Source organism: Triturus cristatus, chromosome 10 (assembly GCF_964204655.1).
Source record: "Triturus cristatus chromosome 10, aTriCri1.1, whole genome shotgun sequence".
In the NCBI taxonomy this organism is placed as follows: Eukaryota; Metazoa; Chordata; class Amphibia; order Caudata; family Salamandridae; genus Triturus; species Triturus cristatus.
In genome coordinates this window covers 1,248,243,489-1,248,270,958 of record NC_140593.1, presented here as the reverse complement: position 1 = coordinate 1,248,270,958, position 27,470 = coordinate 1,248,243,489, and the positions used below count along the sequence as shown (strand labels likewise).

At 48.2% G+C, this 27,470-nt stretch overlaps 1 protein-coding gene across 2 annotated transcripts in view; it reads right to left on the bottom strand.

Annotated features, from left to right (window-relative positions):
- WDR45 (WD repeat domain 45) overlaps nucleotides 1-27,470 on the bottom strand; it is a 114,162-nt gene that overhangs the window by 23,134 nt on the left and 63,558 nt on the right. Inside the window, exons 7-9 of one of the 2 annotated variants that reach the window (XM_085629927.1) lie at nucleotides 23,710-23,918; nucleotides 22,080-22,181; nucleotides 13,027-13,172 (exon numbers count right to left, since the gene is read on the bottom strand). In XM_085629927.1, coding sequence (XP_085486053.1) covers nucleotides 13,027-13,172; nucleotides 22,080-22,181; nucleotides 23,710-23,918 — 457 coding nt within the window. The remainder of the gene's footprint in view (nucleotides 1-13,026; nucleotides 13,173-22,079; nucleotides 22,182-23,709; nucleotides 23,919-27,470) is intronic. The other variant, XM_085629928.1, reaches the window with a different exon arrangement.

Genomic DNA, 27,470 nt, shown 5'->3' with positions numbered 1-27,470 from the left:
TTGCACACCTGAAATTGTGATGTGCACCTATGTTGTGCACACACATGCCCCAAGAGCATGTGTGCGTGTAACCTGAAACCTTCAAAAATGCACTTTAGTGCATTTTTCAAAGTTTTTGCAAAATACAGACCAGAGTAATTTTTCTGTATTTTGCAGCCACAAATAGCGTTGCATTTAAGGAATTTCAAATTGCATTTCCTTAAATGCTATCGCAATTTAAGACATCGCAATAAATTGCGGTCTTAAATTGCGAGGGCCTAACACTTTAATGCATCGCAAAAGGCCATTATCAGGGCGCAAACAGCCGATTTTTGCGAATCACACCATTTGCGCTTGCAAAAACCTTTGATCCATGTTCCCCATTCTGTTTTTTTCATTGCTACTCACATATAGGATGATTTTTGATTTGTTCTTTAAAAAGTAATATTGCCCCTAAAGAACGGGTGGAGACCTCGAAATGCATTGGGAACCTTCATTTAATTATGAATTATTTGAAAAAGATGAATTGATTACAAAATGGAATAATTGACTTACCATACCAATTAAGATTTATTTTAGAAACAATGCAGATATATGAAAGTTTAACTGCATGAATTTATGGACTATGAACTTCCTACTTTCTGTGACATCTTAATCTTTTCCTGTAACCTCCTGAAGGTATTCCCTATAACGCTGATGACATACCCTGCAACCTTCAATTGGCACTCCCTGCAGCCCCATATAGTGTACCTTGTAACACTGAAATGGTTCACCCTGAATATTCCCCAAAATACTCCCCACCTATCCCTGTAACCCCCAAAGATATACTATCAAACCTTCTAATGGCACAATACATAAACCTTGATGTAACCAACAAGAGCATTTCCTTATGCTCTCAAAGGCACTCTATGAAATCTCCCGCTAGTACTCACTGTGTAGACCTGATCCCTCTGCTCTTGGCCCCTCACCCACGTCCAGTGATCATGCACGCAAACTCAATCATCCTGGACATCCACCTGACCATGAAGAAATATAGAAACGCTGTCTCCTCTGCCTGATTCCCCACCCTACGTATGCTCCTCAAGATCTTCTGTTGGATCCTGTTATAAACCAGGAAGACAGTTACCCAAGCCCTCATCTCCAGCCGACTCGACTACGGCAATGTACTCTATGCTGGAACCACCAAACATCCCCGGAACAGACTCCAGACCATCCAGAAATCGGCAGCAAGACTCATCCTCAACTTCCCCAGACGAACCAGCATCACCCCCCTTCTGTCCCCACCTCAGAGTTATTCACTGGCTCCCCATCAAGGAAAGTTGCCTCTTCAAGCTCCTCACACACCTACAAAGCCCTCCACAAATCTGGACCCGCCTAGATCAACAACAGCCTGAAATTCTACCAACCAACCAGAGAGCTCCGATCCTCCACCCTAGCCCTGGCCCACATCCCCCGCAGCCATTGTAGCCACTGCGGAGGTCGCTCCTTCTCCAACCTCGCCACTAAGTCCTGGAACAACCTCCCCCTCTGTGGAAATTTAGCGTGCAAACTGAACATTATCTGCGCCATCTTGCCTCTCCCCAGCGCCACGCACAGCGAATGCACGGCCGCCATTTTAGGCACCCCACTCTCTCCCCGCTCACCCTCGACCACCAGCGCTTTCCCCTGGCGCTGCAAGCATCCCCCGCGCGCCGGCCACCCCCGCTCTCTCATACAGGCCATAAACCCTCTCCTTCTGCGCGACCCTGCTACGGAACCACTTCCAACCGACAACCCATACATGGTCATGCCTCTCCTTTGATAAACCCCCTTCCTCTGCGCCCCATTGTCTGAACCGGTCCCAGGCCATCACCTAGCCCTGCGGATGCAGTTTACTGCCCCTACTGTAAGGGAAACACCCCACATCAAAGGGATTACAGTAGATCAAAGCCCCTACCCCCTGAGACCCGGCCAGTTGCACACACCCCCGGGAATTAGCGGAATTCCCTGCTGCGCGATAGCCATCTCCCACTGCGGGTAGGGTGGGAACTTCTACTGTATCTATGTGTGGGATCGGATCTGAGCCGGGGCTTCAAGGGGATGTTCTTTCAGGCATCAAGGGAATCTCAAGAATGTACTATGTGTAATAAAGCAATAAACCAGTGTATAAGAGACCAGGTCTCAGAGATGCAGTTAGAGCACCTCGTGACGATACCTTGCTGTCTGATCTGATGTGTTCTGCTCCGACGGAATAAAACTTTGTTTCCTGCCTTCCAGTCTCCGGCGCCTGCCTCTTTCATTGGTAAATTATCGAGTGGTATAAGAGGCGATTACCGCCGGGCAAATACTTGAAAGGTTATCGACTGAAACTGCCGCTACCATTTAACAATTGGCGTCCCAAACGTGGGGCCCATCAGCGACACGTGGATCCAGTGGGAGAGGTCCCGACGACAGAGTGAACGACTGCAACGATCGGGAGAGCTCCTGCCCAATAGACCCTCGTCTGGCAGCCGATCATCCGAACTTCACTGGTTCCGAGCAGACCTCTCTCGAGTGATCTACGGTCCTGACTGGGAACCATCAGGAGTGCCGCGGCAAATACGGAGAATAGAGGACGATCGGGCGCTGGAGACGGAAGACGAGAAACTGTCCACGCGGTCCGGGTAAGGTCGTGAAATACGACAAAAGTGCGAAATAATTGATTGATTGTTTGAATACTAGTATTGCTCATTGATTGTTCTCTTTGAGATATTCGCTGTCTACAAACGGGGAGGAGTAGAAATACCCTCTCTCTCCCTTTGCAGATAGTGAAGGGTAGGTAACGCAGACTTTTGTCCCCGTTGAAACCCGTCGTGCCTATCTTTATCTCCCCATTGATTGATTGTCCGAACATTGATTGTTTTGAAGAATAGTGCTTTTTGAGATATTCTCTGTTTGCAAATAACGTAGAATAGGAATATTCTGTCTAGTCTTTGCAAATAGTGAAGGGTAGGTAACGCAGACTTTTGTCCCCGTTGAAACCCGTCGTGCCTATCTTTATCTCCCCATTGATTGATTGATTGATTGTCCGAACACTAGTTGTTCGATATTGGTTCTTTGGAGGTATTCTCTGCTTACAAATAACGAGGAATAGAGATATTCTGTCTAGTCTTTGCAAGCAGTGAAAAGATAGGTAGTGCTGACTTTTGTCCCCGTTGAAACCCGTCATGCCTATCTTCTCCCCACTGATTGGTAGTTGGTTCTGCCCGGACCGCTTATTAGAGGTGAACCACCCGGCTCCACTGGAAGGCACCCCTAATAAGGACATGTTCACTAAATATGGACTAGTCGCCGTAGCTTATAGCAAGCTGTGGCATAAATATACCAAGAAGGACCCCGAAAGTCAGTGGCCACTGATGGGATCCTTCGACGACCGCAAGATAGAAGCGCTAGAAGTAGCTCTGCGTAGCAATAAGACGACGCCTACTATGCTTGACAGTATTGGCATGTGGCGCAAAGAAGCGACGCAACGGAAAAAGAGGGAAGAAGTAAAAGCAGAAAAGGAATTACGAAAGGCAGCTCACCTTGCCGCTAAAAAGTTAGAAGAAGACATAAAGGAGAGAAGAGAAACTAAACTAAGACAGGAGCCCGAAACCTCAGGCCAGTACGCTGTTAGGACCCCTTCTTTGCTCTACCCTGAGCTGTCCTCCAAGCAGCGAACAAATGACGAATTACTGTTAGGTCCCCCGATCATTTACATGCCCCCTCCATATGCACCCTCCCAATCGGTAGTGCAACACCCACAACCCCCGAACACGAGCGAAAGCAGTACAGGGGCCTCGGCCCTCACGGCCTCAGCGCCGGCTGAGCCTCTTGTACTGAACCCAATGTCGACTACAACGCTAGACGACCTTGAGATGGGAAAGAAAGAGTCCACCAGAATGAATCGATTAACTAAGGATGAACGAGCAGGAATCGATAGGATAGTAGGGACGCTGGTGGAGCGAAAGGAAAGTGAGGAGTATATAACAGACGTGTATCGCTCGTATGCCGACAGCCGCAGACGACACTTCGTCGTACGGCTCTGTTATCACGCCCTGAATGCATATGAGGACAGATACCACGATAAAGGTCCCGAAGGCTTAACGGCTCTATATAGGAAGGTAGACATTGGGGAAGAAGGAGAGGGCGATATCACGAACCTCTTCACTCGTACACTCGAGGTCTACCGACACCTTAAAGAACATGGACAGACCACCAAAACAGAAACCCCCATAGCAACTAAGCCCCAGGGAGGAAGGGCCGATGCCATGATGCCCATTAAAGAAGCTGCCCCCTACTGGGTCCCCCCACGGGGTCAGGGAACACACGACGACATCAACCACCAAGATGCGAAGGGAAGGGTTGTATATAACTGGGTCTACCAGCCGTGGGACCGGCAAGATATTTTGACTTTTAGAAAGACCCTACCTGACTTGAGAAAGAACCCGACTGCCTTCTACACTGAATTAGGTACAGCCTTAGGCTCAACGATAATGACGTTAGCAGATATCGACTTGTTCTTTGGGCTATGCCTGCCGGCTGATGTGTGGAAACAAATCCGGAAGGTTGACCACGCTGAGCCGTTCGGATATACCTGGGTACAACTCGATACCATAGATAAACAACGAGAACCAGGACAGAAACCCCCGAAAGCCATCTTAGAGCTCCCAGACAAGATTGTACAAAAGCTGAAGACTCTAATCCCAGAAAGAAAGGTAGACTGGTCGATAGTGACGGCTTGCCGCCAGAAACCCCAGGAAGATGTGTCTGAATACTTCTCCCGATTCGAGACTGTGTTTTCCGATTACAGTGGCCAAGACATGACCACCGCAACCGGACACCACCTCTTTGTCCAGAATTATGTAAAGGGTCTGTCTCAAGAAGTTTCCCAGAAGCTACAGACCAGCGAGAGCAGTTGGGCAGCCTCCAAACCCGCAGCAATTCTCCAGATGGCCCAATACTACGAAAACCAGAAGAACGAGAACGATAGGGCGTCAGAGAAGAAGAAAAAGGAATTAAAGGAGAGGGTGATGATAGCACAGTTGCAAGGGGTGACCATAGGAAGGGAACCCCCAAAAGAGAATTACCAACCAACCGCCCCTAGAAAGCTACCGCCTAGAGACCATACACCCACACCCTACAACGGACGGAGAGACTTAGATGGGAACCAATGTGCGTTCTGTAGAGGGTTCGGACACTGGAAATCCCAGTGCCCGGTCCTCCTGGAAATAAACAAGAATAGGGATCCCAGAGACGCAGCATATGACCCCAGAAATAGAGGACAGGGACGAGGGCACACGAACAACACCATCAACGACAGGCCAGGCAGACCAAACACCTTTGATCGCCCCCGCCAAAACCAGTGTCAACAGTCCGACTATGAGAGCACTCATGACTTCGCATAGGACCGCCAGGGGCAAGGGAGGGATCCAGTCGAACTCCGTGTTGACCAGCAAGGTCCTTACGTCACCGCTAAGGTCTTGGGCACAAAATCTCCATTCCTGGTAGATACTGGGGCGACACGTAGTGCGTTATCTAAACGACTGATTCCTAGGGCACCCTTGTCTGGCTCGCACGTAACCTCAATAGGCTTTGACGGAACGCCCTCCACTAACCCCTTATCAGCGCCAATCTCCTTTGACTTAGAAGATAACACCACTGACACGACCTTTCTGCTCTCCTCCAACACCCCCGATGCTATTATGGGACTTGATTTGTTAAAACATTTTCGAGCCACTATCAGATGCTCCCCAGACGGAGTTCGAGTCATCCTACACGATAACCCAGATCTGTCCAGACCCTGTCACACACGGCGTATGCTCTCTATAACCGATGCTGATATGTCCCTACTCGACACATTGCCTTCACATCTATGGGCTAAAACCGACTCAGATGTAGGGCGCATGGTGATCGACCCGGTACACATAACCGTCCGACCGGACGCAGTGCTCCCAAAGCTTCCGCAGTATCGGATATCACCCGAGGGCGAGAAGGCATTGGTGGAAATCATCGAGTCCTTGGTCGAGGCAGGAGTGGTAGAAGAAGTAGTGAGTAATGTTTGCAACAGCGCCATCCTACCCATTGTAAAGAAGCAAGGCGAGGGGGATGAGAAAGCCTACCGTTTCATTGTTGACTTGCGAGAGGTTAACAAAGTAGTCATACCCCAGTACCCCGTAGTCTCAGACATCACCACCATCCTCACCCTGATCCCATCCACTGCCACCGTCTTTACTGTTATAGACCTCAAGAACGCATTCTTTTCCATTCCCATCCACCCAGACAGCCGCTACCTGTTCGGCTTCACTTTAAAAGCCCGTTCGTACAGATTCTGCAGGGCACCCCAAGGCTACACTGAGAGTCCCAGTATTTACAGCCAAGCCCTCAAGAGGCAACTGGATGCAGTCCAACTACCCGATGGAGTGGTATTGATACAGTACGTCGATGACATTCTTTTGGCGGCCGACACCACTCCTCTTGCCGTCACAGCCACCATTCACCTCCTCCGCTTCCTTGCGGAGAACGGTCACAAGGTCTCCAGAAAGAAATTGCAATTCTGCCAGCCCCAGGTAACTTATCTAGGCCACCTACTATCCAAAGACGGGAGGAAACTTACCCCTGACCGAATTCAAACCATCCTAGAAACCCCTGTTCCCAAAACTCAGAAGCAAGTACGATCCCTAGTGGGCCTCACCTCCTTTTGTCGACAGTGGTTGCCAAACTTCAGTCTCACCGTAAAGCCTCTGCTTTCCCTGCTGGCCAAGGATGTCCCCTTCCCCCTCCCCTGGACACCCGAATGCCAATCCTCCTTCAAAGAATTACGAGACGCCCTCTGCTTGGCCCCAGTCCTAGGAACCCCAGACTACACTAAACCTTTCTCCCTCTACACCCACGAAAGGGAGGGATGTGCGTTGTCTGTCCTAACCCAGTCCATAGGCCCTAAGCAACGCCCTTGTGCCTACTTCTCTGCCACTCTCGACCCCGTAGCCAGAGCCTTGCCCGCCTGCCTTCGAGCAGTAGCCGCCGCTGCTGTCTCTATCCGACAAAGTGAGGGGATTGTGCTCTCGAACCCCCTCACAGTATTGGTACCCCATGCTGTTGATACCCTCCTGAACCAAACCAAGACTCAACACCTGACTAGCGCACGACTGACTGGGTATGAACTGACTCTGCTTGCACCCCATATCACATTGAAACGATGCACCACTCTGAATCCAGCTACACTACTACCTCTCCCTGACACTGACCCCAATGCATCCCCTATACATGACTGCGTGACCCTCACCGACGAACAAACCAAGAGTAGGGTTGACCTCCGGGATACTGCCTTCCCGGACCCTGACGGAGAACTGTGGGTGGATGGCTCATGCATCAAGCTCCCCGATGGCACCACCTCAGCTGCCTATGCAGTCACCACAGCTCGAACAGTTGTTGAGACAGCCCGCATCACACAGCGATCCGCACAGGCGGCTGAACTAATTGCCCTCACACGAGCCTGCATCCTGGCGGCGGGGACAACCGCAAACATTTACACAGACAGTCAGTATGCCTTTGGGGTAGTTCACCACTTCGGACTCTTATGGAAAGAGAGGGGATTCTTGACTTCTCATGGCACACCCATCCTGCATGGAGATCTAGTCTCTGCCCTGACCGAAGCAGTCCTCCTCCCCACACGGCTGGCTGTGATCAAATGCCAGGCACACAAGAAGGTGACAGACATTATAGGTCAGGGAAATGCACTAGCTGACATTACTGCCCGAACCACAGCCGAGAATAGGTCCACGACCCGCATGTACGTGACCAGGTCACAAACTGAGAAATGGAAGGATTCTAGGGAAACGATTAGGGATATCCAACTAGCCAGCACACCACACGAATTAACTGAATGGGCCCGGGTAGGATTGAAGGACGATGACGGTTGTTGGCGAACTAAAGACTCGAACAAATGGTTGCTACCCGACTCATACTTGATCCCCATGCTGACCATGGCACACTCCCCCGCACACATAGGGTCTGCCCCCATGATCGAACTCATCTCCAAAGTCTGGCACAACGACAGAATACCAGACTCAGCCAAACGTCTGGTCCAACAATGCCTAGTATGCCTCCAACACAACCCTGGGAAAGGAACTGCTGTACCCCGGGGAGGGTTTGGGGTCCCCAATCACCCCTTTGAAGTCCTACAAATGGACTATGTCCAGCTAGAAAGGTGCCAAGGTTTGAAGTATGTACTTGTCGTTGTGTGTGCCTTCAGCAAATGGGTGGAAGCCTACCCGACCCACGACAACACCGCTATGACTACCGCAAAAGTACTACTGAAGGAATTCTTCCCCCGGTACGGCCTCTGTCGAATTTTGTGGAGCGACAACGGCCCCCACTTCGTAGCCGAAGTTATCCAACTCATCTTAAAAGGGTTGGGTATAAAACAGAAATTCCATGCGGTCTTCCATCCCCAATCTGCAGGCCTGGTTGAGCGACACAATGCCACATTGAAGCTTAAGATAGCAAAAATAGTCGCCACCACAGGACTAAGATGGCCAGACGCTCTCCCACTAGCATTGCTATCAATGCGTTCCACCCCCACCAAACACCACTTAACCCCCTACGAGGTCGTCTTCGGGCGGCCCATGAACCTTTGGACTGCACCAAAACCAACATCCATCCACGACGTCCCGGACGTCCTCATGTCTGACTATTTGTATAACCTAACTAAGACGTTGTCTGTTATCCATCAGCAGGTGCTGCACGCCATTCCAGATGTTTCCAGGGGCCCGGGACACGACATCCAACCCGGTGACTTCGTCTTAGTGCGTAACTTCCAGCGCACCAAGAGTCTGGAGCCCCGGTGGACGGGCCCCCTGCAAGTCCTGATCACCACCCGAACAGCTCTTCGAGTGGAGGGGAAACGCAATTGGCTGCATGCACACCACTGCAAGAAGGTATCACCGACCCTGACAACCACGGACAACATCACCGCCCAAGAGGAACTACTGGACAAAGACCGACCATCCCTGAGCCGCTGCCCGGATACAGAGACACTTGAATTGATTGAATATCCCGATCCCACTGTGCCATCCAAAGAAGGGTATAACTTGCGACGAAAGGAGAGGACTTCGGCTAAGCAGACCACAGGCTAAGTGGGAATCTCAGAGCGGTAGCCTAGTCACCTAAAAGGCCACCAGGAGAGAAACTAAGCAAAGTCTGTGGTTCTGCCCGCTACCGAGTCTCTCGAAGGTGATGGAAGCGCCCGACATGAAGGTGATGGAAGCGCCCGACACGAAGGTGATGGAAGCAACCGGACGTCCGAAGATCCACTACAGAAACCCAAAGACTGACCGAATGCACAGCTTAAAGACTATTGCACTTTTCATTACCCTTCTCTTTTGCCTTCTCCTCATGGTCACCTTCTGGATCATGGAGGAGAGCACACCCGCTCATAAGACATTGCTGACTACCGTTCAACCTACCACCACGAAAGAACACCATCTGATCTCACTTTCACCCCAACTCCGAGAAAGGCGTAAGGAATTCTGGAATAACTCTTTTGTGCAGTTACTCCACCAACACAATCTTGCCACTAACGCCACTAACTGCTGGATCTGTGGATTGCTACCACATGCCACTGGGCACTCAATCCCTTTCATCCCTTCACCTTTTTCTGTCCATGGTTCCTGCCTCGCCTGGCTGATCCTCCTGCAGGAGAGCTACAAGGACAATGCCACTTCCGGCAGAACCATGTCACACTTCTACCATGGGTTCTGGCTGAACAAAACTGGTAGAACTTCCGCCCTCTTCTGCCCTCTGAGATCGAACACTTCCTTTCACATGGACATCCCTGCCAAAGAACGAGTTGAAATGCAAGTGTTCAACAATCCAGCCAGACCCACCTTCTCTTACCTCCGAAAACGGACGGCCGCCACCCTAACAGTGGCCCTGTCCGTCATCAACATCACTGGATCTGTATGCCTCGAAGGCCTGGGGGCACAACTGGTGGGCCACAGCTCCTGCCTCATCACCCGAACATTGGATTCAGTTGACCCACCCTCCTTTGTTGCCTCCCCGAATATGTACTTCGTCTGTGGTACTAAGGCCTACACCTGGCTTCCAAAAGGTTGGGGAGGCACCTGCTACATCGCCTTTGTCCTTCCTCCAACGTATGTGGCTCCAGCAAACCATCACCGACAGAAACGGGCCAAAGACATTGTGCAGGCCGACTCCACCGGAGCACAGTTCATGGACGCAGTCAAAGGCCTTGTTCCACTCTGGGGTCCAATGGCAAACAGCCGTGCCATCCGCCACTTAACCCAGGCAGTCGAAACGGCAATGAACATTACAGCTGGCGCCCTCGCCAACAACACCGCTGAGCTTCAGGCCGTCCGCCTGGTGGCTCTCCAGAACCGCCTTGTTCTAGATGTGGTTCTGGCTGACCGCGGAGGAGCATGCCGCATCATTGGGTCCAGCTGTTGTACCTACGTACCGGATAACTCACCCTCAGTCTACAAAGCAATTGAACACCTCCACAGACTGTCCACAGAGGTCCATCAAGAACAAGAGGAATGGTCACTGGGGAGTTGGTTTTGGGACACTATTAAAGGTTGGGGATGGAGGCTGTTTTCATTCATCCTCATACCAATCATGATACTATGTGGATGTTGCTTGGGGATTCAGTGTCTGCCACCTTTATGTTCGCTTTTTATGAACTGCATCTGCCCTAAGACTTTGGACTTTGAAACTGAGCGGATGAAAGCTCTGAACGAGGTGGAGGTACGGGGTATTATGGGGATAGATCCAAACTAGGCAAGCTGGCGAGACATGTTAAAAGGGAGGACTGTGGAAATTTAGCGTGCAAACTGAACATTATCTGCGCCATCTTGCCTCTCCCCAGCGCCACGCACAGCGAATGCACGGCCGCCATTTTAGGCACCCCACTCTCTCCCCGCTCACCCTCGACCACCAGCGCTTTCCCCTGGCGCTGCAAGCATCCCCCGCGCGCCGGCCACCCCCGCTCTCTCATACAGGCCATAAACCCTCTCCTTCTGCGCGACCCTGCTACGGAACCACTTCCAACCGACAACCCATACATGGTCATGCCTCTCCTTTGATAAACCCCCTTCCTCTGCGCCCCATTGTCTGAACCGGTCCCAGGCCATCACCTAGCCCTGCGGATGCAGTTTACTGCCCCTACTGTAAGGGAAACACCCCACATCAAAGGGATTACAGTAGATCAAAGCCCCTACCCCCTGAGACCCGGCCAGTTGCACACACCCCCGGGAATTAGCGGAATTCCCTGCTGCGCGATAGCCATCTCCCACTGCGGGTAGGGTGGGAACTTCTACTGTATCTATGTGTGGGATCGGATCTGAGCCGGGGCTTCAAGGGGATGTTCTTTCAGGCATCAAGGGAATCTCAAGAATGTACTATGTGTAATAAAGCAATAAACCAGTGTATAAGAGACCAGGTCTCAGAGATGCAGTTAGAGCACCTCGTGACGATACCTTGCTGTCTGATCTGATGTGTTCTGCTCCGACGGAATAAAACTTTGTTTCCTGCCTTCCAGTCTCCGGCGCCTGCCTCTTTCATTGGTAAATTATCGAGTGGTATAAGAGGCGATTACCGCCGGGCAAATACTTGAAAGGTTATCGACTGAAACTGCCGCTACCATTTAACACCTCTATCTGCGGAACTCCCCATCTCTGAAGGACTTTTAGAAGCAGCTCAAGACAGGGTTGTTGGACCACCATTTGCCCTCCGATCGAGGCTTGCATATCATTCCAGCGCCTGGAGACCTCCAGGGTGACATGCAGCGCTTTAGAAGTCTCATTGAATGATTGATTGAACATCCTCTCCTATGCCTTCGACACGCAACTCATTCTCTCCTCTCGAACAAGAACCCCAACAGTAGAAACAAGCTCCATGCCTGCATTACCGAATTCACTAACTGGATGAAAGTCATCTGTCTCAAGCTCGACACCGACAAGACAGAACTAGTGATCTTTAGCAAAAAACAACAAAACCAACTCACCTGGGACTCCAACTTGTGGCCAGCTGAACTTGGATGCACACCCATCACCCATGCAAGGAACCTCAGAATCATTATCTTCAGCAAACTGGACATGACCGCTCTAGTTAACACCATCACTGCACCCTATTTCCACACCCTGAAAATGCTGAGGACTTTTCAATTAACCAACTTACCATAGGCAGGGCTATGCAGATGCACTGCTCGCCGCCAGGATACCCTTGCAGGTGATAATGCCCTTCACAAATACACTTACCATCACAAGGTTACCCAAGAGGAAAAGGGTGCTTGGTACTCCTGCAAATTTGAGGATTACGTATGTGAGCAATGTTTTGTAGTTTTTCTTTTTTTTTATAGGAATGGTGATATGTCGTATCTATCTTAAGCAGTGCTTAATTTGTAAAATAATATATGTGCCAGAGTCCTCTTCAGGAGGCCACCATAGCTTGCACCACCAATTCCAAATGCTAGCACTGCCAACAACAGTATCTACACAACTACTACCCATAACACTGCTACATTTGTGATAATTTATACTGTTCGAGGCCTCCAAATCTAAAAGGATGGCTCGGACGATAGGTATTAGTTGTTTTTGAATGAATAAAGAACTGTTGTTCTGCTCCTCTCTAAATAACACAAAGAGCGCCCCCATGTGGCAGCTTTCATAAGTGACCGGTACTGACAATTAAGAAAGTGCCGGTGCCGAGCACCGGAAGCCACCAGATCAAATTAAGCACTGTAATCTTAAATATTTCCAATGTATATTTCCCACCCTTAGAGTACATTCCATCTTTCCGTTTTCTCTATCATGTTCTGTGCATGATTTGTAAATGACTTTGTTACAGTGAGTTCAGTTAGTAAACGAGCTCAAGTCCTGGGCATGTAGGCAATAAATATGGATTATAAATTTCACTGTCTGGTATGTGAATCTTTACATACAGCCTGTAAACCAATGATTCACGCTGTAACTTTCCACAGGCATTCTCTTCATGCCCCCAATGACACTCTACACACCACATCAGGTCACTCACCGATAACAGAGTTGACATTCTTAGAGGCGCTCTTCCCAAATGCACAGATGCAGGCGGACTCTGCTGGTACAGTGAAACTGGCCAAGCTCCACTGGGAATCCACATACTGACCGATCATGGGGCCCACCTTCCCCACACGAGCCAAGCTGCAGAGAGAGAGGGGAGCAGGGTGACAACCCAAGAGGTTTACATTATTATTCTTTACTAGCATATTTACAAAATGTGCAAAGCAGTGATTGAGAATGCAAGGAGGCCAGACAGTGTTGAATTAACTGTTATACACTCTACAGCACCCTTCTAGTGCGTAGAATTCCACTTCTACCAGCAAATATGGCCCGGAGAGCCATCACTGCCCTGCAAACTAGTCACAGACCTCAGAATCCTGCATGCGTGATCAATGCCAGGCATACATTTCTAACCAGAAATAAATAGTGTTAGCTGAATAGCGATAGGCATCACCATGACAGCATGCACTGGCGCGTCAAAACCCCTGGCAGAGGAAAAGGAAAGCTCTGTGCAAGCAGAGCACTGTTTTCATCTTATGCAATGTGACATATAGATCAGCTGTGTCAGTCACTGCCCACGCCCGACTCTGCCTTGATACAAATCAGGGAATGTCTCATTCAGTGCATGACCACCGGCACTCCAGCTTCATGATTTCAGGTGTATATGATCAGAGAAGCATTAGTTACTTACAAGTAATTGTTACATTAAAAAGTATTTATAAAAAGCACATACACCAAATGATTTCTTGGCGCTTGTTTTAGTTCTCCAACCTCTGTTTATGTCAAAGATAACTGCTTCTGATCTGGCCGCAAGCCATGTTGGAGCCCATAGCTCCTGGTAGAGTAACCCAAAAAAACTGGCCTGCCTGGGCAGCACGCCGACTGCATGTGATTTCATGAAAAAATGTCATCACTGGAGTACTAGAAACAAACCAATAGCTCCTTTTTCCAGCAACAGATCCTTCATAGAGTTATGTGCTCGTTTTTCTAACCTTGGGTACCTGGGAAAGCAGAAGGTAAGGCAATGTTTGCCCTCCTAGCACACATGCATGTGTCTGTTTCCCAACTGTAGTGTTCAGTGAATTAATGGACATCCCTCCAGCTAGCTGCCTTGCGCATCTATTGCAACAAAGTCTTACACAGAGTCCAGAGGTTCTTGCTGTAGCGGTCACGGAGTGCACTGAACTCCTGCCATGAATTTGGTATATTCTACAAGCCATCGGGCAATGCCTGGCATTGAAAGGGCCTGCATTTTTCCTGCATTGTTTCCTAATCATAAAGCACAAACAATAAATTAAAGAGTCCGAACTCCAAAGTCGTGGAGTTGCTATACCCAGATATTAATGTGTGTACGCTCATAAAACCTGCGCCCAAGACCAGCAGGACTGCAGCCTCACAACCGGAGTCTCCCCTCTTAGGTTCGCTGCTGGCAAAGGGTATGGCTGCTCCCTCCACCAGTGAAACTGATGATGGCGAAAACAGATCTAGAATGAACACCGAACGCATCAGGGGCATTGCAGAATCTATCCTGAATGACAAACTTAATGGCTTTGTACAGGGACAGTTCAGTAACCTACTGTAGCATGAAGAAGGATAAAGCAAAGAACTGGATTGAATGCACATGGTTTACCCTGCATACCTAGAGAAGTCTATCTGAATCCCAGATGCTCTGATTCAAGTTCATTTTTATTAAAGTAAAAGAAGACATCCTAGCAACAGCATGTAAATACGAACCACTTAACTACGGAGACCCCATAAATCACACGATTCAAAGATGTGTCCACCATCACCTAGCCAAGACGACATCGTTCAAAGTTGTACCTGAATATTTACGATCCACACAAATCCTACGTAGGTGGGGATACCACTTTCGCCTGCTCTTTTAGCTGAAGGAAGCACAGTCAATCACCACTTGCGAGGTGCTGGGATTTGATCCACCCCAAGAAGATAAAGATTCAACAATTGATGGTTGCCTTACATTGTCATCCCAGCAGTCTTTACGACTGAGATGGCGAAAGAGGAACAAGTAATGCGAGGCTGATAAAGCATAAATGACAGCCACACACCAATAATCAAGACTTTACTGTGCTGGAAGAATGACACTGGCTGGCTTACAAACAGGCATCAAGCTAGCCAAGTACTTTCTTAACTGTGATCCAGCTCCAGGCGCCTGCTGTTCTTTGAACCAAGGTACATGGATCCTGTGACGATACACAATATCTTGCCTGTCGCTATTCACGCTAGAACATTAAAGAACTATTGTCAAGGGCTGATGTTTAAAACTCTACTGAGTTTCCTAAGACTTGTATGATGTTCTCCTGCCTTAACAGAGTTATTTGCCACCGCAGTGTCAAGGAAGAGGGGGCACCACAGTCGCCTGCCCCCAACCTTACAGGGGTGGGTGGCTATCTTCTTGCCTACCATTTTTTTTCCCCACTATTGTGAATGTTTTTGTTTTTACGGTTTATGTTTTTTCAAACCCAGGTGCGCTGCTACCTTGAATCACGTCACATTTACTAGTGGTAGTAGTCAAAGCACCTCTTCCTGTGGATGAAGCATGGGGTACACCTCACATGGACCACCGTGTTGTCCGGTTCAGATGATATGACTGAACCAGAGTTCTTGCCCACTCACCCGGATAACCATCATATTGACCATGTACTTTGTAACTCCTCTGGCCTGGTAAGAGCACAGCTTTCCTGAAGTGATTCCATACCATGGGAGCAAGCACAGTGATGCTTCCGAAGACGTGTGTACTAGCTCGTGATGACCTATACGGGGATTCAAACTACAAACTATTCTCTTCACAGTGCCACTCCATGCCACAGTGTAAATACACTGGGGCGATGATCTTGATGTGAACAAGGACCCCTTTCACCTTTTGCAAGGTCATATACAGTCAAACATGGGAGGCTGCTAGGGTTAGGGTGACGGCTTCTGAATGATCTGTGCACACTTTTCACTGTTTATGATGACAAAGATGCCTTCTACTTAACCCTATTCCCTGCAATCGTCTACTCCGCTGAGGGGGGTATCTTAATAGGGATGAAAGACCCAAGTTCAGAGAAACCTTAACTTCCTAGACACCAACCTACAACTCTGGTGTCTTTACTGGCTGGTCTGCATGACCTCGGCTTCGCAGACATATGGCACCACACCTACTTCAATGTTCCTACATCCCACTTGTGGATGGACTTTTATCTGGTTTCATTCTCTCCGATGGATTCGGTATAGCACACACACATTTACACACATTTTCTCAGACCAAATGCTGGTAATCACACAACAATGAGTTTCTCCGACATATTCCTCCACTGCCTCGAGTATGAAAGCTAAATTAAATAGCTTCTCATGACCCTGCCCTGAGAAATATTTGAGAAGCCCAAATGACCTGTCTGAAAATGTAACTTGGGGGAGGCCTTGGACCACCATATGGGTCACAGCAACTGTGGGGTGAGCTCATAACTCACCCTGCTTCCTATGTTAGGCTGGAGGGAAATAAACAGGCAGATTTGGAAACTAAAATCTCATACCTCAAATCCTAACATAGTTCAACTAGCTCCCGATGTACATTTTCAGAGCTTCCAGTAGACAGAGGCGAACTCAAGACCCTCTTCACTAAAAGATGCTGCCCACCATAAATTATTAGACACCAAATAGAGGCGTTTGAAATAAGGGCAATAATGCCTATAGTTTACAAAAGTCAAAATAATTTAAGCAGCAAAAAACCACACTTCTAACCATTTGTTCCAAAAAGCCCAAGAAGTGATACAATCTTTGGACCAGGGACTCACAGAGACCTTTGAGATGTTACGCTCTCACTTATAGCAGGCAGAACCATGTGATCCTATGAAACAAGATGAGTATTTAGCCAAAGCCAGTGTTCCATCCAGCCGAGCACACACATTGACTGCACTGTAATATCAGTACCAGGAGAGGATGTCAACCATGCCAGCTCAGAGCTATCAGGTGATAAGGCTCTGGGGCCCCATGGTTTCACAACTTCTTTTTTATAAAGTATTCACTGCTATCTTCGTTCCTCCTTTGAATAAGGTTTTCAATTTTATCCACAACATGGTGCCAGTTATGCCTTATGTGATGGAATTCTCTCTAATTCGGTGATTAAAACCAAACTAAGACATCATGGCGGGTAGCTCAAATTGACACATAGCCTAGCTGAGTAGCAACATAGGGGTTTTTACCAAGATTCTCACTACTGCACGTGAAGATATATTGCCAAATCTTATCTCCCCATATCAAGCCAATTTCATAAAAGAACGCCAACCTGACCTGAAGATGACGCGAGACTTGCCCTCAACATTTCAGAGCCACGCTTGAAAACATCCACACAGACTTTCTCCCGCTAGATGTAGAGAATGTGTTTGATAGAATAGCTATGACTTCCCTTCATAAAACTGTGGCAAAAACTGGCTTCAGCCCAAAAATAACTTTTTTCAGAACACATGGTTGGTCTAGAGGGACAAAACTGGGATACACAATGTCACCACTGGTTTTGCTCTCTATCGAACCACTGGTGCAGCATTTAAAAACAAACACCAAGATTAAAGGCGTGCATATTAAGTCTGACAACACCAAGGTGGCATTGTTCGCTGATAATACCTTCTGTTAATTGGCTACTACTGAGAATTTGATTGCTGCCTTACCCATTTGAGTACAGCAACTTCAAGAAGTCCCTAAATTAAAAATGAATCATCATAAGTCCACCATAACAGGCAGGTAACAAACTTAAGGAGGCATGGCTTTGATTGGGTTCCTATAGGAAAAGATTACTTGGCCGTTAATCTCCCTTCAACCACAAATAGCATCTAACCAAGTAATGTCCTCACCTTTACAAGTTGGGGCAAGTTGGAAATCTCCTTGATAAGAAGAGTCAACTGTATAAGAATGAGCTTTATTTCTAGATTGTTGTTTTTAGCAATGACCCTTCTGGTTTGTTTTCCTACATATACATAAAAGTCTATAAACATAAACTTTGTAAATGTATTTAGAACAACAAGGCACACCATGTGGCTTAGTCCATTTTGCTGAAAACACCTCACGAGGGCAAGAGGGACTCTAGACGTGAGGCTACTGGTTCTTGCAGTGCAAGTGAAACTGGCATTAGATTGGGCCTGTCTAGCTCAAGAGAAGCCCTGGTGGAACTGGAACAATAATATAGTGGTGTGTCCCCAGGTGATTTCCTGTGGATGTCATACAAAGGTCACACTATGTTAGGCCCTTTCCAGTTTTCATGCAAAACCACATCAGCCTATTGAAATAAACCAGTTCAGATGTCCCAGATCAAAACCTTCCCCCGTATGACCCCCGATTTTGGGCAACTCCAACTTTCCACTGGCAGTTATTGACAGGAGTGGCCAATGGGTCTCCTCCCACCCTGGGTGATGTATACAGCAATGGTGCCCTTAATAGTAAAGAACAATGCTTGGACAAGTTTTGACTAGAAGTCAGGGATATGTGTAGATTGTTGCAATTCCTACATTGGGCACAGCAAAAAAAGGTGAACAGGCAGTGGGTAGGAAAACCACACGAGTAGAAGATCTCTTTCCTGAGGGGACAATACTGGAAGCCATCTCCCAACTCTACTGGGAAACTTCCTAGCTTCAAAGGGCCCTTCTGTCTACTTCCCTTAAAGCTCCTTAGTCTCATCCACAACAAAAGATACATGGAATGTTCATGGGGGAAGAGCTGCATTTCACATCTGCTCTTTGGGCTCTTCCTCTAACCCTCAGTCTTGGGACAACTGAAATGTAGCCGAGGCAAAATGGGACCGGGTGTGGCTACAGCCACATATGTCATGCGCACTCCACATGCATACTTTACATGCACAGGTAATGTAGACACTCATGATATCCGTGTCCCACATGGATGGAGAAAGAACCTGGTTGAAGTGGTCTGGCAGACTAAATAAAAAAATGGAAGAGGCTGGAAAGCCACCCTCCCTAGCAAGCAACAGGGAAAAGGGCCTGCCCGGCACCATCACTGTCGGTTCTCTACAGTCCAGTGAGCTGACAGTAGTCGCATGCATCCAAAGAAGGGTGCACACTGAGTGCCCCTTTGACCACACAGCCTGGCTTTGGGTCTCATACATATTGCAAATGGCCCCTTCACTGCACATGGTGCAAATGTGCAATTGTTCTGTTGGGGGTGATAAAGGACAAAGGCTCCAGCTGGCAGTACTGAGTTCAGGGCAGGAACTTAAGCTCTCCAGAGTCATGCAAGGGACCTTTCTACGTCCTCACAGACACCCCCGCCCACCCAGAGAGGATTCACATGCCCCAGAGATTACTAAACTGTTAAAGAAGCCTACTCATCGAATTGGGAAAACTAATAGGGAAGTCCCTCTGAATTCTTGTGCTTTAGCACTGCCTTGTTCTACGCCATGAAGTCCAATCCTTGCAAATATACGAATCACTGGGGCGGCTTAGTGTTTACACACTTCATAGCAAAATGCTTGGGTAGTTTGTGGTCCACATGAACCACAAATCTAGTGCCAGACAAGCAAGGCTTGCCCGGAACAGGGCACACACCATGGCACAGCATTCTATTTCAACGGCAGCCCATTTCTGCTCTTTGGCTGGACACAACAGCTGATAAAGGCAGCCGAATGCTTCCTGCCCTTCCTTCCAAATGAGCTGACAGACTGCGTAGGTAAGAGCAGCACTGTCTGAAGACAAGGCATTCAGTAGAGCTATGGCTAGAATTCCAAGTGCAAAAAACAGAGACCGTGTTAGAATATTTGTAAAACTTGTCGAAAAGTAGAACATCACAATCCTAGCATGTAAAGTGGCATGCGAAGTACCAGGCATATTGGGGGTACCTTTACTTCACATCTGGGATTTCTAAGGTGCACTTCAGGGTAATTATGACACAGCTCTATGCATCTAGGATGCCCCCTAGGGCAGAACTCAAGGCAGCTATGGTGCACTTCAGCGTATGTGTGAGGCCCGTTTGGAATTTATGTGGCCCCCGCCGTATAATAATGGTGCTTCGGTGGGTATCTATGCTGAACCGTGGTGTACCCATGATGCAACAATGGAGCTCTATGGTGCTATACTAGTTATTTATGCTCCCCTACATGTCTCTCTTCTGGCTATTATTAGGACCTCTTTGGTTATCCATGGTGCCACTCTAGGTCTCTATGGTGCACCCCTGGGTCATTATGGTGCCACTCTAGGTCTTCATTGTGCACCCCTGGGTCTCTATGGTGGGTCTCTATGGTGCACCCCTGGGTTCCTTTGGTGCCACTCTAGGTCTTCATTGTGCACCCCTGGGTGTCTAAAGTGCCAATCTAGGTCTTTATGGTGCACTATTTGGTCTCCATGGTGCACAACCTGGGACTCTAAGGTGCACAACCTGGGTCTCTAAGGTGCACAACCTGGGTCTCTATGGTGCCAGTCTAGGTCTCTATGGTGAAACCCTGGGTCTCTATGGTGAAACCCTGGGTCTCTATGGTGTGCCACTCTAGGTCTTTATGGTGCACCCATGGGTCTCTATGGTGCCACTCTAGTTGTTTATGGTGCACCCCTGGGTCTCTATGATGCACCCCTGGGTCTCTAAGATGCCACTCCAGGTCTTTATGGTCCACCCCTGGGTCTCTATAGTGCCACTCTAGGTCTTCACTGTGCACCCCTGGGTGTCTAAAGTGACAATCTAGGTCTTTATGGTGCACCATTTGGTCTCTAAGGTGCACAACCTGGGTCTCCATGGCGAAACCCAGGGTCTCCATGGCGAAACCCAGGGTCTCCATGGTAAAACCCAGGGTCTCTATGGTCAAAACCAGGGTCTCTATGGTCAAAACCAGGGTCTCTATGGTCAAAACCAGGGTCTCTATGGTCAAAACCAGGGTCTCTATGGTCAAACCCAGGGTCTCTATGGTCAAACCCAGGGTCTCTATGGTGTGCCACTCCAGGTCTTTATGGTGCACCCTTGGGTCTCCATGGTGCCACTCCAGGTCTTTATGGTCCACCACTGGGTGTCTATGGTGCCACTCCAGGTCTCCATGGTCCACCTCTGGGTTCCTATAGTGCCACTCTAGGTCTTTATTGTGCACCCATGGGCCTCTGTGGTGTCATGCTAGGTCTCTATGGTGTACCCGTGCCTCTATGGTGCCCCGCTAGGTCTCTATGGTGCCACTCTAGGTCTCTATGGTGGCCTTTTAGGTCTCTATGGTGCCACTCTAGGCCTGTATTGTGCACCCCTGGGTCTCTTTGGTGCCACTCTAGGTCTCTATGGTGCCACTCTAGGTCTCTATGGTGCCACTCTAGGTCTCTATGGTGCCACTTTAGGTCTCTATGGTGCCACTCTATGGTGCACCCCTGGATTTTTATGGAGGCCTTTTAGGTCTCTGTGGTGCCACTCCAGGTCTCTATGGGGTGCCACTCAAGGTCTCTATGGTGCCACTCCAGGTCTCTATGGTGCCACTCCAGGTCTCTATGGTGCCACTCCAGGTCTCTATGGTGCCACTCTAGGTCTCTATGGTGCAACTCTGTGGTCTATTGGGTGCCCCTCAGTGTCTCTATAGTATGACTAGAATTCTCAACGGCATACCTCAGGGTTTCTATTTTGCCTCAAGGTCATGTGTGGACACCGCTCGGTGTTACAGTGGCCCTCAGCGTGTGCACGGGATCGCTGTGGAGATCCGTGCAGCATTATGGTGCCCCTCGACCTCTCTATGATGTACCTCTGTGTACCCAAGGGTCGATGAGGGGTATGTATAGTGCCTCCCGGCTCACTAGGAGCACGTCTGCATGTCTATGGTACAAATCGGTGTCACAAAGGTGCAGCACTTGATATTTAGGGTATGCCACTGGGTACCTACAGAGACTATCTGTGTATTACAGTGCCCATCTATCTCTCGATGGTATCCTCACGTACATCATATAAAATAATTCCTAAGTTACCTGGGAGGAGGCTTGGGCGGAATGGGGGTTTTGAAGCGATGTTTCTGGGTGTCAAGAATCTGTACAGGAAATTAAGCCATGGTTAGATCTTAACTGCCTATTAATTAAATAGATGTTCCCAGCTTACGCAGATCTGCGGTTCAGCTTTGTGTCTTTCAGTGCGAAGATGTGAATGGTCCCCTTGTCACTGGAGGCACAGAGGAACGAGGAGTCGTGGCTGAAATTAATGCTGCAAAACAAGAAGGAAATTGTGAGTGAAGCATTCTTGCAGTACCATCCCCTCACAGTCGGGAATAACATCTACAGTGGTCCTGATTCAACGTCCCCGCATCACGCAACGCCACTGGATAGTGTTTGGCTGATTCATGTCTGGCACAAAAGGCACATCTTCCATTCAGATTAATTCTTCATATAGCAATTCAATACAATTTTATTAAGAATTTCGATCTCAAATGAGGTCCACTTAAAAACACGCACAATTATTATATAAATACACATTAAACTACAAATTTAGTTAATTGCCATCGTAAATAAATTAGATTCCAGTGTAACTGTATCAAAGTTCACTGAAACACAGAATTTATAACTAGATAACAACGGCAGTATTAAATTCAAAATAGCCCATCATCAAAGAAACGTGCCCCTTCATAGCCAGTGCTCAAGGTCTACGAACAAAAGGGAAAAATCAATAACACCGAATATGCAAAAGGAGACAAGGCTATTCATTAATCGACAGAGAACATACATTTAAATACTTATACAATTTTGTAGATAATAGATTACAATACAATATCGACTTCACAGTAAATCTAAATTAAATAAAGTGCAACGTGCAGTAGCAAATAATCAAACAAAATAGGTTCCAAGGAGATAACTGAAACATTTGTGTCCAACAACTGTTTTTCCTGGCAATGACGAATGACAGCAGGATATGATCTTCATATAGCCATTGGAGTTGCTTGTGGAAAAGTGCAAGGCTACTGTCGACAGGTACTTTTTACTTCTGTTCATGCTCGTCATCCTTCTAAGTTTCGGTGTTTCATCAGTTACCTTAAGAAGATGGGCTGTTCTTGTGTAAAATTGCGAGGGCTGTCTGTTCCCTATTCCCACAAGTTTTATCAAACAGTCGTGTCAAACATACAGATAAAGCTAAGATTTCAGATTCTCATTTGCAAATTCTGAAGAGGGAAGATCGAACTTGTAGAACTTTGTTTCAAAATACATTATGCACTTTTGTTTAACTTTGCACAGTATGAGGTCCATGAGGTCTGACAAAAATTAAGAGTAAAAATGCTGGAGAAAAATCGTGCAAAAACTACTTTTTTCACAACAGTCCCTCAAAACTTTTTTGTACGAAATTCCGCCAACAGGCAAACTTTACAAACTTTCCAACTTCACAACGCTAGAGTTGTGAATTTACCACAATTCCATAGGTGTGACCTTAATTGAGCTTACCCCTAATTCTTATAGGTACCTTTTAAGAACATTGCTCTGTGTTAAATGGATTTTGGTCTCCATGTTAAACCTATCAGTCAGAACCTTCAAGCCACAAACCCGAATGGTGTTTCGGTCTTGCATCGCCTACTACGTTCGGTTATGTTTTTGTCTGTCTTCATACCCCCGCTGTGACTTCTTGTAACATCCCCAATTAGCAGTACTGAATGAATATGTGTGCACCCTCTTTGGTCTCACAATAAGTACATACCAGAGCTACCAGGACTCCAGCCACACATCCATCCCCTCTACCTGTGTCTTACCAGTAGAGTGTGGCAGGGTCCGTGCCTCGCCTCAGCTCCACCAGCTTGTCCTTGGTCTGGGTATCGAAGAGTCGTATGAGGGTGCCTTTCCTCGACGCAGATGCCACGACGGTGCCCTGCTGATTGAGGGCAATGCAGGCAATCTCTGTCTGGTGGGCATTTATAGTGAACGGAGCCGATGAAGTGCCTGGCTTGGTGTTAGATAAATCCTGTGGGAAAACAGAAAACTCCATGTGGTGAGAGCCCACAGGAACGAGGGTACTCGCTCAGAAAGGCCATCACTTCCTAATTAACAAATGTATTTAGTTGTTATACAGGTTTTTAGCACACTGCAGTGAAGCATGCACTCATTCTACCCGACGATAATCCATGGCAATGATTGGTCTACTCCCGACACAAGGAGCTCTACACATATGTAAATAGAGACTCCGACATTACAGGGCTGTCAGGATAAGGGGTGAACAATGTTTGTGGCTGATCTTTGTTGGGACGGAATAAGTCCCTCGCATGGCGACGCATGTACACCTCTGTCCGAGGGCCCCAGGCTGCAATAATGCCTATATCCCTGTTGCTTCGTTTTGCTGTCATGGGAATCACGGATCATGCATGTGTGCCACAACATGGATTGTGGTCTTGTTGGACTGGGAGGAGCGTTCAAAGGGCCACTCTCTTGTTGGCGAAAGGCTACTGTCTTTACCAGGAGTTAAGTAGAATGAGTGCGGTGGCATCATGCCATGCAGTGATCAGTAGAAGTGAACAGGCCTTTTTACAAGTGTCACTGGAGTGAGACCTACAAGTAAAGTGCCAATGCTGTGGGGCAAACTCACCCTGGGCCTATTAGTGCAGCAGCGCGCATGTGGTTGCATGAGTGCTGGCGTTTGTGTGCCTGGTGCAGTACATGGAAGACTGAGCTCCATTTTGGGAGACCCAGGGCTGACTGGAGGAGCATGAGGTGGTAGAGGCATCCCCCCCAGATAGACTTGTGGATTGCTGCATTCCTGTGAGCTGGGTGGGACACACGGAGACACACACACGGAGACACACACACGGACACACACACGGACACACACACACACGGACACACACACGGGCACACGGACACACACACACACACACACACACACACACACACACACACACACACACACACACACACACACACACACACCAAGAGCCAGGCTCTTCGGTACACTCCGAAGGTTGTTCTTTGATTCAGGGAGACGTCACTGAAAAGGGACCTGGGCACATCTCAAGAAGGAACAGATAAAGAATCATAAAGAGTAAGCCTGGTGGCGCTGGGTTAACCTTGTGATGCACGTATCACTGTGATTGACATCCAGGTGTGAACCTCTGGTCACTCTCATGGCCTGTGCGGTGGAGTCAGTCCTGCTGGAGTAAGGGCAGAGAAGGGCAGGGAGTAGGCACTTCAAAATGAAGCAGACTCCCATCATAAATCTTAAAGACTCAGACCCTAAATCACATTTGGTGTCTGGAAATGGACTAAAAGAAAAGTATCTCGAGGCCACCAAAGGAGTCGACTGTCATGCAGCCAATCGGGCTGTGCGAGGAGGGAAAGCTCTGTGAAACTTCTGCCTGTAACCCCGGCTGGAGGCTAAGGCCTGACAGTTTCCCATCTGGGTATGGGGACTTCACAGACCACCTGGCCCTGGAGCAACAGTGTCTGTCTGCTTGCCAAGGCCATTGATTCCTGTGGGGAAGAAGAGAGCACTGGAAGGATCCTGGAGAGTGAATCCCTGCAGCAAGGTGTGAGGAGACGGTTGATGCACTGATTAGGCCGTCACCTGTGTGCGGTGTGTAAGATGGTGCCCCCGTATGCCAGAGGAGGCTGCCGTGAAGAGGACCCTCCTACTGTGGCAATTGGGCTACTGCCACAGTGTGGAGAAGGTGTGATGAGCCTGTATGGCAAAGGGTGCCACTGGAAAAAGACATGGATCATAGCCTGGTTAATGCCATCACCACAAGGAGAGGCCAACCTGGTGATCCGTGCTGGCCAGAGCGAAAAAGAAATAGAACTAGAAGCCGTTGACGCCCCCGATCCATACCTGTGGGAGAAGACCACAAGAAACTTAGTCGCATCAGAGTAGCGCCGAGGACACCCATCCACTGTCCCTGCAGAGCCACGTATGTGATACTCACGGGAGGCAGCTGCTACAGCTGCTGGGCATACAAGAGGGATGCTCTCGGAGACTCCGGTCGGACAATCCCTGCTGGTGCGGGTAAGTCTAATCGAAGGGCCAGAAGGCCCTGGTGGGGATCTTGTCTGCCAATTAATGCTTTGGTGCTGGAACACTTTTGACTTTTCTAATTGTCCGAGAGGGACTACTGAGACTCGGAATGCTAGTGGGCCTGACCTGAATGTTGCCTATAGTGAATGGGGGGGAAAAAACCATCACTAGTGAGAGGAGAAAGGAACTCATGGACCCGCCTATAAACCACTAAAGCCCTGACCTCCGGGGCTGTGTGTATTGCTGGTTTATGCCACATTTCACTTTATGTATGTATTTAAATACTACTTTTGGTATAAATGACAGTATTTGACTGGACAATCATTTTTTGCTGCTACTGAACATACTTTGAGCTGTGAACCTGTGGCCACTACCCTGTATCTACCTCCGCCCGAGAAGCTTTGACCCGTGTCAGCACTGAGAGTCAAGTGATGATGGGGTACTTGGTCAGTCACTCAGAATCCAAAGTAGGTCGGACCATGGAAATTAGAAGTAAAAGGCATCAACCCCCACGGTTGGGCTTAGAAGCTCCTGCTTGCCTCATGGCCCTCTGAATGGAGGTCCCGGCAATCCTGTAATTCAAGAGTTATGAGGGATTACTGCACAATTTAGAATTTTGCATGTGCAAATTTCCCAAGGAAAAAACAGATGAAATTAACATGGAGGAAACTGGTCAGAAACAGAAATAAAAGAAATATGAAAATACTGGATGTGATAACTCAAATTTCTTGTGTTATCTTGCATTCCAAACAAGAAACTCTGAATCTCACAGTAATTTTGGCCCAGAGAAACCCTACACTGTACAGCATCTGAACTTACCCAAGGTGAAATTAGTGCACTGGTCTACATGTAATGAGAGCCATAAAAGGGGGATTTGAACATTATGTCGAGACCAAACACACAACCAGGGATGGGAGGATGCTTGCAGTAAGTTTAACCACTGGAAAGTGCTTGGGATAGGATTCCAACCCATCGTTCTTTTGACCATCATGCCACCTCAGATTAAACCCAGCCATATGCAAATCAGTCTAGGTACTGCTCCAAATGGAACATTCCATTCTGAAATACCTGACCAGGTCCTCTCTGAACTTTAACACAAGCAACTCAGGACCGGTTTCAACCTGACTGGGCCTCTTCAATTGAGTGCAGCTTGGTTCGAGTAGCATAGAGAGAAAGGGACCCACTTATTGGCATGCCCTTGGTCACTTAGGGCTCTACATGAAACACACACAATGTGATGGTAGGATTAATTGCAATAAGTTTAACCACTGGAAAACCACCCATTGGGTAGTATTCCAACCCATCGTTTTTGTGTCCACTACGCCACTTCAGATTATACTCAGATAAATGCAAATCCCTCTTGATCCTGCTCATACAGGAAAAGCCCAGCCCAAACTGCCAAGTCTGGTCCTCTCTGAAATGGAACACAAGCAACCCAAGACAGCGTGATTGATGTTAAGTACTAAGTGTCCATGGGTATGCCCAGACAGGGGTCCCTTGCAAAATGTGCCATAA